A 16343-nucleotide genomic window follows, 5' to 3' on the forward strand; every position below is an offset into this window, starting at 1 on the left:
AGCATTTTCAACTCGTTTTCCCTGGTTGGTCAATAATTTTGAAACAAAAATAACCACTAATAAAAAATAACTGATATTTTTAGGCACAAAACCATAAATGCAAAATTATAACTGATATTTTTTCCCATTTTGTTAACATCTCTGGTAGGCCTATTCATCATTCCCATGCTGTATTTGCCTAATGAGATTTTAAACTTTTATCAAATCCTGTATCTAAGGGTTTAGTTTTGATTTTTGTTTATATTCCTAATATTAATAAATAGGTAAATAAACCATATCTGTGTTGTATTTATTTTTAAATATTTTGCAGGGCGAATTTCAGTCATTTTAATAGCTGAGTTTATGTAGTATTACATGGTAAATACAAGGCTACTAGATATCTGTAAAGCATCATGGCTACAAGGCATTAACGAATAGATATCTATTGTGTAGCGCATTGCAGCCATAATGCTTTACAGATATCTATTAGCCTTGTATTTACCACGTAATACTACATAAAAGGTACTTTCCAGTCATTAAAACAAGGTAATTTCAGCTATTCCAGTTATCCATTAGCTGTATCTTTGGCTGAAAAAAATATCTAATAGATGTCTATTAGACGTTTGTGGCCAGTAGGGGATATATCAACAAAATGGAGTATAAACCCCCAGTTCTTGAGTTTTCAGTAAGAAAATCTGCAGGCTCCAAAGATTAGGAAAGATGGCTAAGCATTCTCAATCTGTATTTCACCACTGAAGAAATAACAAGCCCTGAAATTAAACAAGCAACGTTATTACTTTACGCTGGTCTGGAGGTCCAAGACCTATACTACTCCTTGCTGATTGTTTCTATGCTACCAACAGGTAAAAATGTTTACAATTACACCATCGAGCGCCTTGAAGCTAAACTAATACCTAAAACTACAAAATGGTACAAACGCCACATCCTAAATCATATTAAACAGAATAAGGATGAAGGTATTGGCGAATTTATTACACAAATTCAAAACCAAGCTAATAAAATGTTCCTTCCAAAATATGGTGGTATTAGACGAGGCAGTTATATGCAAATTATTGAAGGGTGTTATCAACTGAATTGAAAACTTGCCTGTTGGAGAAAGATAATGAAGCTGGATGAAGCAGAACATACAAAGTGCCTTTACAAGTAACAGTTAGTCAGCTACGCTGCAAGAGAATGTATGTCGTGTTAATAATAACCAACATCAGAAAAATAAAAGACCAGCTAAAAAAGACAATGCATCTTGGAAAACTCTGTGCACTTCGGGTGAAGCTAAACCTCCTGTCTGTATTCGCTGCGGTCAAGAAGGACATAAAGCAAACGATGAGAAATGTCCTGCTGGAATCGATACTTGCACCAAGTGTAAGAAAGTAGCATTTGATTGTGTGCGGATATGCGCAGGGCGAATGAGGTGGTAATAGATGAAAAATACCTCCTCCCTGTTATCAAAGACCTCTCACTGAAAATCAAAGACTGCAACGTGTTTAGCTAAGTTGATTTGATTCGTGCATATAACCAATGCCAGCTTGATGAAGAATCTCGCAAAATTACTACACTACATTTGTTACTCATATGGGTTTGTTTTGTTCCAAAACCCTTATGTTCCGTGAAAAAACTGGCTCTGAGATGTTTCAGAAGTTAATGGAAATAATACTCGCTGGCCTTGAAGCTTTCATCATTCAAGACATACCTACATATATACTTGTTTACAGTTAAATGATGGAAGAACATGACACAAACTTGAAAGCACTCTTGCATCATTCGGAAGAAGTTGGATTAAAAATGAACGCAAAAAAAGTCCATTTTTCGTCAGAAAGAGATGAAATTCATTGGCCATATTATCTCTGAAAATACAATTTGTCCTTCTGAAGATAAAGTTGCGGCCATTAAAGAGTTCCATTTACCTGAGAATGCCAAAGAATTACTTACCTTCATCAGTTTAGTAAGCTATTGTGGTAAATTCATTCCTAACTTATCTACCAAGTTGGATATTTTACAAAAAACAGCTCAAAGTATTCTGTTCAAATGGACACCAGAAGCTGGGCAGATTTTCCTGCATGTTCAAACACTCCTATCTTCTGATACATACCTGAGTCTTTTCAACCCCAATCTGCCTACAATGGTAATGGCTGATGCGAGCCCAGTTGGATTGGGAGCAGTTCTACTACAGAAAAAAGGCAGCCAAACTAGGATCATATGTTACGTTAATAGATCCCTGCCTCTAGTTGACAGACACTATTCACAAACCAAAAAGGAATCGTTAGCACTCATTTTTGCAGTCGAATGGCTCAAAATGTATTCAATTGGATGTGAGTTTGATCTGATAACTGATCATAAACCGCTATGTATGTTTGGCCCATGTTCAAAACCCTGTGCTTGTTTAGAACGATGGATACTCCAGTTACAAGGTTACAAATACAGAATCGTTCATATTGCTGGTAAAAATAATATTGCCAATCCGTTATCCAGATTACTGCAACTCTGCAGTCTGCAACCAAAGTCCATACTTACAATGAACGATATTTATGAAAAAAATTTGTAATGTTGGTTGATAATCTTGTTCCAAGAGCGATACATCATTGATGATAAAGAACAAATGGATCACTTATGGGTCCACAGCATTAACCAGTCCAGAGAAAAATTATTCTCAGTTAGATAGTGAGGTGCTTGCCATCCGTTTTGCAATAAAGCACTTTTTTCAGTATCTGTTTGGTAGAAAATTTCAACTTATTAGTGAAGATACTTCCCTACCAGAAATGATGTCAGCACAATAACAGAGGTACCTAAGTATGATTACAGAGGTACTCCGTATTCTTATCAAGTTTCAACTACAAAATTATACATAGAAAAGGAGATGAGAATATACACATCTATTGTTTATCCCCCATGCCTCGCCTGTACCTATGGCGCAAAATTTTGTACCTAATCTCTTCTAATAGGTACTCTAAAGTACAATGGTGTTAGAAATGAATCATTGAGTGATACCAACGTGCAGAAAATAATCCAAAATCTGCAATCAACCAGTGATGCAGACAGCTTATTTAAGTTACAATCAACAATGGTGCAGTTTATAAGTGTTAGCAAATCATCATCCCTGAGTCCCTTTGTAAAAATGCTCTTGACAAACTCCACCATATGCACATTGGAATAACCAACATGAAGCAGCTTGCAAGGAAATACTTATTTTGTAAGAACATTGAGTATATGGACTATTCCAGCCCATTTCAAGGTTATCTTTTTCTTGTTGTTGTTGGTGCTAAGTCCAACTGGATGGAGGATTGGAGGTAGGCTTCCGGAGAAATGTGCCCTCACTGCCCTCATCTGAGTCTACAATCAATATAATATTGATTTCAGTATTTGCACAGGGTTTCCTGAAATAATTGTGGCCAACAATGCTACCATTTTTACCAGGGAAATCTTATCATCTTATCGTAAAAACTGAAATATTTCTCAAAAAATCATCTCCTTAGGTCATTCTGCTCGTACTAATGGATTAGCAGAGAGAAATATTCAAACACTGAAGAAGTGTTCATCTTCAGCAGATGACTTGTAGCCAATGAGTGAAAAGTTGCAAAGACGCAATCTTCCATGTGAAATTACATAGAGTGCCGAACTAAATTGATTTTCAAAGGTAATCGCCAATTCCAGCCAGGTGATCGCGTTCAAACTAAATATTACACTAATAATAAATCTCTATGGCAACCAGGAGAAATTATCAAGAAGCTGGGGAATCTCTGTTACCTAGTAGTGCCACATCAATTAGCTTCGGCAAGGATCACGGAAAGTTGCATTGGCGCATGGCGTACCTGTAGATTCCAAAATTTGTCTAGTAAAAGCTGGGTGTTTACCTGTGAACAGAAAAAACACATAGATTAAATTCTCAAAATTATTTTCAGAAAAAGAAATGAAGCAAACAGTAAATACATAAAATTTTTATAAATTTAGAAAATATATGGTAATGATTCAAGTATTCATCTACAGCTGTTTTGGAAATGAGAATCAGATTCAGAGAAATAGAAAACAAAGTGATAGATATTACAATAAGTATATTAAAATGAATCAGAATTTTGAATTTTTCCTCCCTGACCTCCCCTCTTCTTAAAAACGAGAAAAATCTAAATTAAATTTTAATTTCTCCGCTTCTCTGGTCTTTCCTCCTTGGGAACAAGTTGTATGTGAATTATTGAAACGCAATGTCGCGCTGGTTGCATATCCTGATTCAAAATAGGAGCTACGAGTAGATATAGGTTTTATGTTATTTTCTTTCACTTTTGCGATTGCACACAGGTTGATCAGAGATCACCTTCTATAATTTCTTTCCGAATTTCTTCAGTTTACGCACCTATGCTATAAGCACAATATACATATTTGAAGCCGAAATTTTTATAATTCGTTGAAAGACTATTTTTCTTCGATAAGTAATAAAGTATTACCATTTCGCTGTTACCTACTATCTATTTTTTTAAATCTACTAATTCAACCATTGGTACCTCTATAACTTTCATCGAAAATACACTGGAAATTCGAAGAAGACTTTTCGTAAAATTTTGAACATTAGTTTGGTAACTTTATCGCTTCTAATTAATCGAATCGTGATTACTTTATTACACGATAACGATTAACGCCTCTCTATAAATTCTTTATTGCGCAGGTATCGAGTTCAATAAATTTACGATACACTGATTCAGACTGTAGCATCATGGAAAAAACCTGACGTCAATTTTTTACCTCGTCGGATAAAAAATACGAGGTAAATGAGAATACATATCTGTGCAGGAAAATTATACCCAATTACAGGTAGATGAATACTCGTACTATCACGACTAGGTACTTACTACTAACTACTTAATCAGAGCAGCTAATAGGGTATGTTTCAGATGTCAGATGAGGAGTAAAAAAATTAAACTCGAATAGAGATTTTTTTTCTCTACTTCAACTAGGAATCTTTGATAGTTTGAAGTTTAGCGATATAGAGATATAATGATCATTACTCGATATAGCCTTTGTGCTAGGTGGTATACCACATTTAGAATGTGAACTCATCTTATACCTTTTGATAATAGATATGGGCAATAAAAAAATGATATGGTATGAGTTCCTATAGAGAATTTATCTCGCGTGAACAAATTCCCTGCAGCTTCGCAGGGTTTCAACACTTATAAAATGAACTTTGATATTCAATTACAATTAGTATTATTCGATTACTTATCAATTCACATGCTTACACAAGTACACGTGATTTTTATTATCATCTACTTTTTTTTTTTTTTTTTCTGTAGTTCACGAACTACAGGAAAAAAAATGTGTGCGATGAATGTTATTTACATATTCGTCGCTGTGACATGTTTTCATAGAACTGTTTCTTATCAGGTAGACTGGTTAAGTAATTGAAATGAGAACAATTGGCATTCGAAGTGGAAAAAAGATTTGGGTGTTTTTTCATCGGCGAAAAATCTGTTGGAAAGGCGTGTAGCTATATTTGAGCAGTAGGTAGGCGTTTTCCGGCAGATTACTATCGTGGGTAGGTATGTTATTGTGGAATGAGGGATTATTTTTACGTTTTCGAGAGTGTAGGAAGATAATGATGTCATTATGTGTCCTCCCTTTTTTTTTTTTTGGATAAGAAAGTCGAAAACAGCAGTTGCTTCAGACATGATTTTTATTTGGAAATTATTTCTCAGCATTTCAGAAACAGATGTGCAAAAGTACGAAGTTGTACCTATAGGAATTATAATGATATGGTTGATATGAGGATTGGTGTTCTTTGACAGTTTACTAGGTATGGAAATTTTCAGGTAGATAGACCAGTTTTTCAAAACTGTCTAGTTTCAAAAAGTTGTAAAATGTTTCCATTCAAGTATTATTCCATCGAAGTTTTCAAAATTGCAAAAAATTGTGAGATTTCTGACATTCAAAAAAAAATGTACCTGATCTTTCTAGAGAAACCTAAAGTAGCTCGTATAAGTTCAAATTCCTCAAGTGTTCGGCCAAAATATGAATTTATAAAGTAAAAATATGAGGTTCATACTTCCTACCCAACCTGACTTGACTGATACATAATTCTACGTATGATTTCGAGACTCCATAGTCCATACAATAATTACGTAGGTAAGCAATAAGAATACAATAAATTCACAATTAAACATTGCATAATGCATAACATTATTTCATACAAATGTGAGACTGAGAAGTGAGAACGCTTTCATTGTATATTGCCGGAAACACGTGCGTATTTGCGAATAAAAGTGACGATAAAGAAAACTAAAACGTAATAGGTACACAACTACACATAGTATACCATAAAGCTGTAACGATATATGTCGATATAGTCAGTAAATAGCTGTGGAATTTAAACAATTTAATTCTTCGTAATTCTAAATTGCTCAGTAGGTTTCAAAAAACCATCGAACTCGTTTGATCGATGACGCATCTATGATCAAAAAAATAATTACTGATTATGTACGTATACTAGACGCAGACAGCCGACAGGTAACAGTTTTCATTTGTAGGTATAGGGGTAATTATCCTCACGAAAAATAAAATTTTTCAAGTGACGTATAATTCTCATATGATGTCAATAAAGTGAGCATATGATTAGAAGAGTTGAAACCGCTGGCAAGGTCATGGTAATTCCAATATTTGCAATAGACGAAACATAAACATTGAGTAGGTAAAGCAAATAAATCGAAATATGGATTACGTTCGTTCGTTCATCGTTGTCGCAAATTGTTGCTTACCGAAGAAATAATTTAAATTATAATATACAGAAGGCACAATATAAGAATCATCATAAAATGAAGTAGAACGTACTTAGTCATTGTTTTTAAATAGAGAAATGAACAATGTTTTCGTGATGACAAATAATAAAAACGAAACACATTTCAAACGTATCATGAGATAGTCTGGGCCTAATTGATTTAGGTAATAGTGTAAATTCCAATGCTAATTTTCCATACAAAGGTATCTACATTTTCAAGTTCAACTTATTCATTCTAATTGTGCTGATAAGAGAGGTTAATATTTATTTGAAGCTGGTTCAGTGTTCTGGTGTAGGTAAGCCTAGTCCATTATTTATGAAAATATTCCAAAGTCCCACATTTTAGAATAAAATCGATAACAACTGTCATAATTTCCATGTCAAATAATAATTCACTGTATTCGCTAATGACTTAAGCAAACGGAAAAATGGCATCAAGTACCATTTGGGCTCATTTGAAAAATGATCGATATTCATTTACTAATTAAGAACAACTCTGTAAAGGTTTTTCAGTCCAAAAAATGCAAATATATGTCACGATAAAATCATCGCCTCAATCCTTACAATAGCTGAGACCGAGATGTGATCAGTTTTTATTTTAAATTAAAACGATTTGAAAATCGCGTACTACCTAGGTAATAATTTGTACACATAAATGCGTTCTAATTAAACACACTTGTAATTAACTACTTGAATGATTGTTGATACGATTACAAAACATTTGTTAGGTTTTCTTATACGTATGTACGAGTAGGTAGGTAAGTACATATAGTATGACAGCAACTTCTTCAAAATTTCAATCAAGGTTATTTGCGTTTCGTGATTTGTTCGATCACTAGATCATCGACTGTACTCACGTGGATAATTAAAATGCACGTGATCGAAACGTAGGTATAAATCCCCTGCTGCCTTGTTGATGTTAAAACAACATTTATATAAGTGTAAAAACATGATTAAAATGGTATTAAGGTAATTCTTATCAAAGTCTGAGTTGTTTAATAATATGTACTTAATGAAAATCAAGTGTAAATGTTCTCGTAAGATTACTCGTATGTAAATAAAATTCGTAAAAATTCCCGCTTGGATGGACTGAATGAAATTTTATCAAATTCCATAAACAAATTGAACATTTTTTTTTTTTGAGAATGGGGACCTTTTTTGTTTGAATTCCAATTCCCAAGTACTAACATATTTCATATGAAATGAAATTAGAACGTGGCCTATGTACTCGGTAATCTTAATGCAATCAAGGCTATGTGAGGACAAGGTGATCTTGCCATACCTACCTATACCCATTATTGATTTAGTTTGAATTCGCTTTCAAATTTTTTAAAGGTATATATTATGCATTTCATTTTTCATATGTATGTAGTTGGGTCATTCCACATCAATTCGACCAAGAAGTGGTGGGGGGAGGGGGTCGGCGATTTTTTTGAACTTTTTCCTGTTGGAAGAACTTCTGAAGGGATGACCAGTGGCGCACCAATGGCGCAAATCGCAGCCCTCTAGCCCCTTTTTTACAGGCTACTATGGGATGTCAAAATACGAAAATTATTATCACTATGGATTATGTTGATGTAAATCTAATCTACATTACGAACGAATTGATCCACTTTTTTAGAAACATTTTTGTAGAGGAATTGATGTAAGTATTTCCAAGCGAAAAAATCAAATCGAATCATTCACAACATCACAGCCTATTGATGATTGAACAAATTGATTGATTTCTAGGCAAATCATTCGCGAACGAATTGATTAATTGTTGATGAATCATTCGCGAACGAATTGAATAAATATTGATGAACCGTTCGCGAACGAATTGAATAATTTTTATCAAATCATTCGTGAACGAATTGATTTGTATAAGCGAGTCGTTCGCGAACGAATCGATTCATTTACGCAATTTTTGGTGAATCATTCGCGAACGAATCGATTCATTTACGTAATTTTTGGTGAATCATTCGCGAACGAATCGATTCATTTACGTGATTTTTGGTGAATCATTCGCGAACGAATTGAATAATTTTTGGTGAATCTTTTACGAACAAATTGAATCATTTCTGGCGAATCATTCACGAACAAATTGATCAACTTTTGGTGAACTGAATCATTCGCGAACGAATTAAATAATTTTTTATTGAATCATTCGTGAACGAATTGATTTGTATAAGTGACTCGTTCGCGAACGGATCGATTCAATTACGTAATTTTTGGTGAATCATTCACGAACGAATTGAATACTTTTTGGAGAATCATTCGCGAACGAATTGATCCGTATATGGGTGTAAGTGACTCGTTCGCGAACAAATCGATTCATTTACGTAATTTTTGGTGAATCATTCACAAACGAATTGAATAATCATGTTGATTTAACCCATTTTCCTCTACATTTGGAGCCCCTGAATCAAAATTTGGGCTTCGCTATACTTTTCACATCATGTACTCGTCGAGGGCTTTCTATCAGGAAAAAAAAAATAGCTTCTTCGGTATAATAATCGGGGTCGAATGAGAGCCTGCTGAACTTTTTTTGCTTGTAGCTGTATACCTACTATAGATGAAATTATGTAATTAAACCCCTGTCACATTCTATAATTTTATGAAAATGTGTTTCGAAAACATTCAATTAAGGAAGCTTTTTCCTTTCTTTCATATCTGTTTTCTTTTTTTTTTTTTTTTTTTTTCATATATCCATTTAGAAAACATATTCTTGCCATAAGCCATATTTACAATTCAAATCAAATCAAGAAGAAATCGAGTCCTCCAATAAAAAAAGAAAATTTTTTCCAAACACATAAATGTTTTGTTCATTTCTACCTTCAAAATCTATCGAAGGACCAGGTGCGAAGAACGGAGCATAAAGTGCTGCCTACATTGTTTTTAATAAGTAAACTTATTGAAGTTTACTAAAGTTTTCTGTTTTCCCAATATTAAATGTATTCAGTGGTACCTAAATCTTTATAATATGTATTATTAAAAGAAATAATAGATACATATGTAATTATTACACGCGCAAGCGAGTATAATTTTTTATCTACTCGATATGAAATGCGAAAAGCTCGAAATAAAACCGAAGAGTTTCCCTTCAGGTTTCCCTACCAACAAAGTAGTAAATTATTGAGCAGCATGACGCAATAGCATATAGCAAAACACATGCGATAGAGATGGTCGCTTTCAACGAAATACCTAATTGAACGAAATATGAAAATACCATTTCTAGGAATTCCCTTATAAAATTTAAACGAAAAAACTGCGAATAATTATTCACCATATACCTAGCCATTTCCTATCGTAATTCTCAAGACAACCCAACTCGACCACTGAAATTTCATTAGCTCAAATCTATTTTAGTCTTCGAATAATATCTATTAAATTAGGTAGATAGGTAGTTGCTGAACTTTCAAAAAAATCAAAAGCGAAGAACGCCAAAATTATTCTTTGCAGTAATCGTTACTGTGGCTAAATTGGAAGTTGAAACATCGCATTGTTCTTTTGAAAAGGAAATTTATTTTCTATCCGTCAAATTTGTAAAATAGGTATCAAAGTATCGAAATACCTATTACGATCATTCACCCCGAATGAAATGAATTTCTCTACATTGATATCTAGCGGTGGATAAGTAGAGCAATTTTAGGTTATTCATCCCTATATGGCGTGCAATGAGAAAATAAGCTTTAGAACATTAATAAACACCCACTCGTTTTTTCAGTCACCACTTTTCCACCCATTGAATAAATAACCTATGACTCATTCGGTCATTCTTTTCTTTCTCATCATATCTCTCACCATTGTATTGAACTATGGAATTTGAATTTTTCCATTCCACTTGATTTGCAAAATTTGAGTTTTCTGGTAAGATGACTAGAATATTCCCATTCACCCATTCCTGTGTAAGAGGTGACCTCCTAAAAATGACTGCATTTTAAAAACGAAGCGAAAATACAATACCGGAGTTTGGGTTTTGAAAAATAGAAGGGTTTACAATCACTTGAAGCGATTTGCAGGCATGAAATCCACTACTTCATTTTTTTTAGTGACTTTAGTAACTAGCAAAAAATTGACCAAAATTTTTCGAAAAAGTGACCTAACCAAAATTTTGAGAAATGAGAGCATGAGGATCTACTGAACTACCCCCCCCTCGGTCTATCCTCCGGGACAGCTTTTTTCTTGAAGGAGGAGTCCTAAGGAACATTTTTCTTGTCTTCAAAAAAAAAGTGGCCCTAAACTGACGGCCGGCCATATTGATTAACAGGTCAGCCAAAATCGCAGATTTTGAGTTCCAACATAGGACCTGCACGAAATTTTTTCAACCGTACAGAGGTAGATCAAAACACCAGGCAAAAATTCATCACCTGTCAAAATTTCAAATGCTCAAGTGCCTTTTTCGATTTTTGGTGAATTTTTGAAAATCAAATTTGGACCAAAAATGAGGGAAAAAATCAAAATTTCATCAAATTGACCAAGAAGACTGAAATTCAAGATATACCCTATTTTCGACACGCCAAATTGATTGGAAACTGTTTCAACCGGTTTTGAGCAGTTCTGGAGCCTCCAGCCGATTTTTGGAACTCGAAATTCCCACAAAATTTCATCAAATGGAGATGGGAAGCCGAAATTTATTCTGTAAACTAATTTCAATACGCTACAATGGAAACTGCGGGTGGGTTTAAAGTCGTTTTGAATCCCACAGCACTTTTTGAAAATTACTGGAGTCTCCAGTGAATTTTTGAGACTCTCAAATGGAGATAGAAAGCCGAAATTCATCCCGAAAACTAATTTCGGTACGCCATAAAGTCAACCATCTCTAGTAGATTTTTGAGACTCGAAATTTCCCTAAATTTCATCAAAGGGAGATGGAAAGCCAAAATTCATTCCGCAAACTAATTTCGATACGCCACGAAGTTGACTACAGGTAGATTTCACGTCGTTTTGGAGTCTCCAGCAACTTTTTGAAAACTTGTATGGCGTTTTTTGGAAAATTGAGATTTCCAAAAAGTAGCTGGAAGCTTCAACACCATTTGAAACCAGCATGCAGTCGACTTCATATCGTATTGAAATTAGTTTGCGAAGTGAACTTCAACGTGCTAAGTCTATTTGATGAAATGTGGGAATTTCAAGTTTCAAAAATCTGATGGAGACTCCCCAGCAATTTTCAAAAAGTCGGTGAAGGCTACAAAAAATGACTTGAACCCATCTGAAGTCGTCTTCAGAGGGTGTTAAAATTGGAGTGCAGAGTAAATTTCGACTTTCCATCTCCGTTTGATGAAATTTTGGGGAAATTTCAAGCTTAAAAAATTTACTGGAGGCTCGAGTAATTTTCAAAAAGTTACTGGAGGCTTCAAAATGACTTGAACCCGTCTGAAGTCGTCTTCAGAGGGTGTTAAAATTGGAGTGCAGAGGATATATCGATTTTACATCTCCCTTTCAAAGTTCCAAAAAACTACTGGAGGCTCCAGAATTCTCAAAAAGTCATTGAAAGCTCCAAAACGACTTGAACCCGTCTGAAGTCGTCTTCAAAGGGTGTTAAAATTGGAGTGCAGAGTAAATTTTGACTTCCCATCTCCGTTTGAAAGTTTCAAAAATCTACTGGAGGCTCCAGTAATTTCGAAAAAGTTGCTGGAGGCTCCAAAATGACTTGAACCCACCTGAAGTCGTCTTCAAAGGGTGTTAAAATTGGAGTGCAGAGTAAATATCGACTTTCCATTTCCGTTTGAAAGTTTCAAAAATCTACTGGAGGCTCCAGTAATTTTCAAAATATTGCTGGAGGTTCCAAAACAACTTGAAATCCACCTACAGTCGACTTCGTAGCGTATTGAAATTAGTTCGCGGAATGAATTTCGGCTTTCCATCTCCATTTTGATGAAATTTTGTGGAAATTTCGAGTTTCAAAAATCTGCTGGATACTCCAGAACTACTCAAAATGAGTTGAAACAGTTTCCAATCGATTTGGCATGTCGAAAATAAGGTTCATCCAAAATTTCAGCTTTCTTGGTCGATTTAGTAAAATTTTGATTTTTCCCCTCATTTTTGGCCTAAATTTGATTTTCAAAAATTCACCAAAAATCGAAAAAGGCACTTTAGCACTTCAAATTCTGACAGGTGATAAATGTTTGCACTGACGTTGAAATACAAATATTGTAAGCAAAGATTTTAAATCTCTCAGAAATCGACAGTTTTTATGGAATTTCATTCACGAATAGCTTAAAATAATCGTAAAAGCTCGTACTTTTCGAAAACGAAGCCCTTATATAGCTTATTTTCGCTTCGTTTTTGAAATAATTAAGCTACAGTTGAACATTTCATCGAGAAATACTCGTCGAATAATCAAAATATTCAATTCATTTCGAAGCTTCAAGTTTTTACTTTCAAAATATCGTCGATTTATTAGAAAATATGTCCTAGAAATTGGAGTAAATTGTATTTCAAAATGCGAATTTTGAAAAAAATCAAGTTTCTTCTTCGTGAAATCCGATCCACACCGATCGCATAACCGAATAAGTCACCACGAACCGCCTCAATGTCTTAAACAGACGAAAGGACAATGGACAAAGGTGATTCGAATGCGCAACTCGTGCTAAAATTGAAATTCTTCCAACACTTTTACTTTCCCATTCGAATGTAAAGTAAATTGGTAACGTCAGTGCCAGCGTTGCCAACTTAGCATAATCGATGCTAGATTTGGCATAATTTGATTTCATACGATGCTAAAAAATTGCATCTAGCATCTAGCATAATCTTTTGGCATAATAATTTTCCAATCTGGCATCTTAATTCATTTTAGCATTGTCATTTTTAACGTAAATTTGGGGAAAATTTTTGAAATTTTCGTAATTTTAGTTAAATTTTCATACTTTTGACCCTTTTTTCAACAATATTCCATGAAAATTCCAAAGTTGGAACTGTTGAAAGCCTTCATTTTCGGAAAATACGCCAAAAATCACCAAAAAAATTTAGCATCTTACATAGCATCCGATTTTAGCATCCTTTTTACATTTAGCATCTTCTTAACCTTGAAATTTTGATGCAGTTTTTTACCAAATTCTGGAAAAAAGGGAGGAAAAACAAAAATTTTGTCTGGCATCAAAATTTAGCATAATTTTTTCGTGATTTAGCATCCAAACGGCATAATTTTTGAGTGGTTCTAGCATCAAGTCTGGAAAAAAGTTGGCAACGCTGGTCAGTGCATCGTGGCCTTCTCGAGTATGTCTACAAGCATTTTTTTGTAAAAATTTTCTTTCAAAATGTCAATCTTTATATTGGAGTATTATGCTTAAGTTTTCAAATCGTAATCGAATGAAGTGTCGTTCAACGTAATTGTGTTTTCGAATCATGCATTTGTTTAATGGTTGGACTTATCTTTATATGTAATTAAAACGCCTCTCGAGTGGTAGGGAGATAAGACTGTAACGTCATAATTTTACGTGTATATATATAAGTAACGTTCACATAAAGCATAGTTGAATCATATTTCATCGTCGATCAGTTTTCATTACTTCCACGAAGAAAAGAAAGTCTCTTCATCACTGGGTATTCCTTGGATGGGTAAGTGTTTGAATTTTTTTCCTTCGTCGTGTACTTTTTTAAATAATTTCTCGTAGTCTTGTCGATGTTTTCTACATAAAAAATAATTTATTAATTTATTACTCTACGTGTCTCGATCGAGAAGTGAAATTTTTCAATACGTGTAAACTGAAGTAGGTCATAAAAACGTATCGGTGCTAATCGTTCGTTTCAATTTTTTTCTTTTTCAGATCAGGGTAGTAATTTATCACGAGAGGAACAGTTATGCCCTGTGGAACAAATTAGTCTCTGCAGGGATGGCAGTGATCATGGATGTCAACCAACGGTTGGCCGCTGGGGCAGCGAATGGCCTAGTTGACTGAAAACCGCCCAAGAATGTATACAGAATTTAACTAAAGTCGGGGGCGAGTGGCCGAAAGGCCATCCGTTACCTCTACCAAAATGGGGTCGACCTAAGGAGGCCTTATTTTTAACATCTGTCGAAGAATATGAAGAATTAGCTCAGGTTATAGAACTAAACGTACAACATATACTGCAAGCTCACAACTATAATGCTATCGAGAATCTGATCAGGTTCGTATAATACTCGAAATTCTTCCTCTTTGTTTCGAAAGATCGCTATTATAGTCGTTCTTTATGTTTATGCAGATTTTACGACGAGTTCAAAAAAAGCGAAGAACCATGTTTGATGAATTTTTACCGAAGCTATTGCCCGCCCATTACATCCGAACATCATACTTGCGTTGGTCTAAGTTTGGAATTAATGAAAGAATTGTTCGTATTGGAAGGCAGATTTCCGGGCTTGATTGAGAAATTGTATTTGGCATCGTGCGAAGAATGCGTCGATGATGTGTCGTCTTACACTTCGGAGTTACCTAACCCTTACGATTCGGAAAAAGAGCACGTTTTGGTCGCTTTAAAAATCAACATCGCCGGTCGTCTCGGAATTCTATTGCTAGATCCTGGGTATCATATTGGACGTGCCATTACCATCATGAAAGATTGCTATTACCCTCATACTGGTAAATTATTATTACCTTCTAAAGATTCATCACTCGATCATACTGTATAAAGAGTTACAAAACCTATTCCCTTTGCTGTCCAGGTTGGTTCTTACAATCGGAAGAAAATTCGTGTCGAAAAGAATACTGCTACAGTTTCGATTTCGATAACGAAGACTACGTGTACTGGCAAATTAGAGAGACGCGACCAAACGGTGTAAACAAGTTGATTGGAAATTTGATCTACGTGGGTGTACCTTATTTAGCACCAGTCGATGTTACGGAACGAAGAAATCTTGTTTACGAATTCAAATGCTTGGTTAGTCGTACGGTTAAAGGTACCCTAAGAGCCGGAGTTTATTTCCCATTCAAAGCCGGAGTCGATAAATTCACCATTTTCTATCAAGACGGTGACGTAACTAAACGTGAAAAACTACCATTCTCCATGTTCGACAATACTAACGTGGGTATTATTCGATTAATCTGTTTTCCAATTCCATCCTATAAACGCTAATCTGATTTTAATATTAATTCCACACAGAACTTAACTCCAAGTGAAGAAAACGCATTATCTATGTGTAATATGCAGCTCGGATACAACGATGGGCGATTGATCAACATACTAACGTGTTATAATAACATCATCAATGATGACAGCTTCGTTCAACAAATCACAGAAATCAACCAAAACATTTATAATTTAGGACAAGCCGAAGAATGACAATTATTACCTAACTAATTGTTTTCCGTTTACCTACCTCGAATGCTTGCTATTATGTTAGTTTAGTTGCTATTTTTAGTTTTATTTTTGGTGATGGGTTTCATTAAGTATTTTTTTTTTTTTTTTTTTTAGTATCTCACATTCCTTCTTTTAGTCTTCATTTCTTCGCAATATAAATAAATTTAATTGAAATTATTATTTGTTTTTGTTTTTTTATTTTTATTCAAAGAGAATTGTTTTACTTTTGGGTTACTTGTACTTTGCTTTTTAATTTGCTTATAGTGTATTGAACAAGTTGTCATCAATGTGTAATGTTGTGCATATAATAAAAATGTTGCGCCACAATGTG

At 34.4% G+C, this 16343-nt stretch overlaps 1 protein-coding gene across 1 annotated transcript; it reads left to right on the plus strand.

The window, feature by feature from the left end:
- Positions 1-14103: 14103 nt before the first annotated feature.
- LOC135849813 (uncharacterized) lies at positions 14104-16339 on the plus strand. The gene is made up of 5 exons (XM_065370417.1): positions 14104-14293; positions 14503-14845; positions 14921-15294; positions 15378-15736; positions 15815-16339. The coding sequence occupies exons 3-5, from the start codon at positions 14961-14963 to the stop codon at positions 15992-15994; spliced, it is 873 nt and encodes a 290-aa protein (XP_065226489.1). The 5' UTR covers positions 14104-14293; positions 14503-14845; positions 14921-14960; the 3' UTR covers positions 15995-16339.
- Positions 16340-16343: the final 4 nt, after the last annotated feature.

Source organism: Planococcus citri, chromosome 1 (assembly GCF_950023065.1).
Source record: "Planococcus citri chromosome 1, ihPlaCitr1.1, whole genome shotgun sequence".
Lineage (NCBI taxonomy): Eukaryota > Metazoa > Arthropoda > Insecta > Hemiptera > Pseudococcidae > Planococcus > Planococcus citri.

What these genes read in the sequence shown, in the direction of transcription:
- LOC135849813 (XM_065370417.1), top strand. Translation starts at nt 14,961, where the DNA reads ATGAATTTTTACCGAAGCTATTGCCCGCCCATTACATCCGAACATCAT. An exon ending in TTGCTATTACCCTCATACTG is followed by an intron (nt 15,295 to 15,377) that starts GTAAATTATTAT and finishes TTTGCTGTCCAG; the next exon opens with GTTGGTTCTTACAATCGGAA. An exon ending in CCATGTTCGACAATACTAAC is followed by an intron (nt 15,737 to 15,814) that starts GTGGGTATTATT and finishes AATTCCACACAG; the next exon opens with AACTTAACTCCAAGTGAAGA.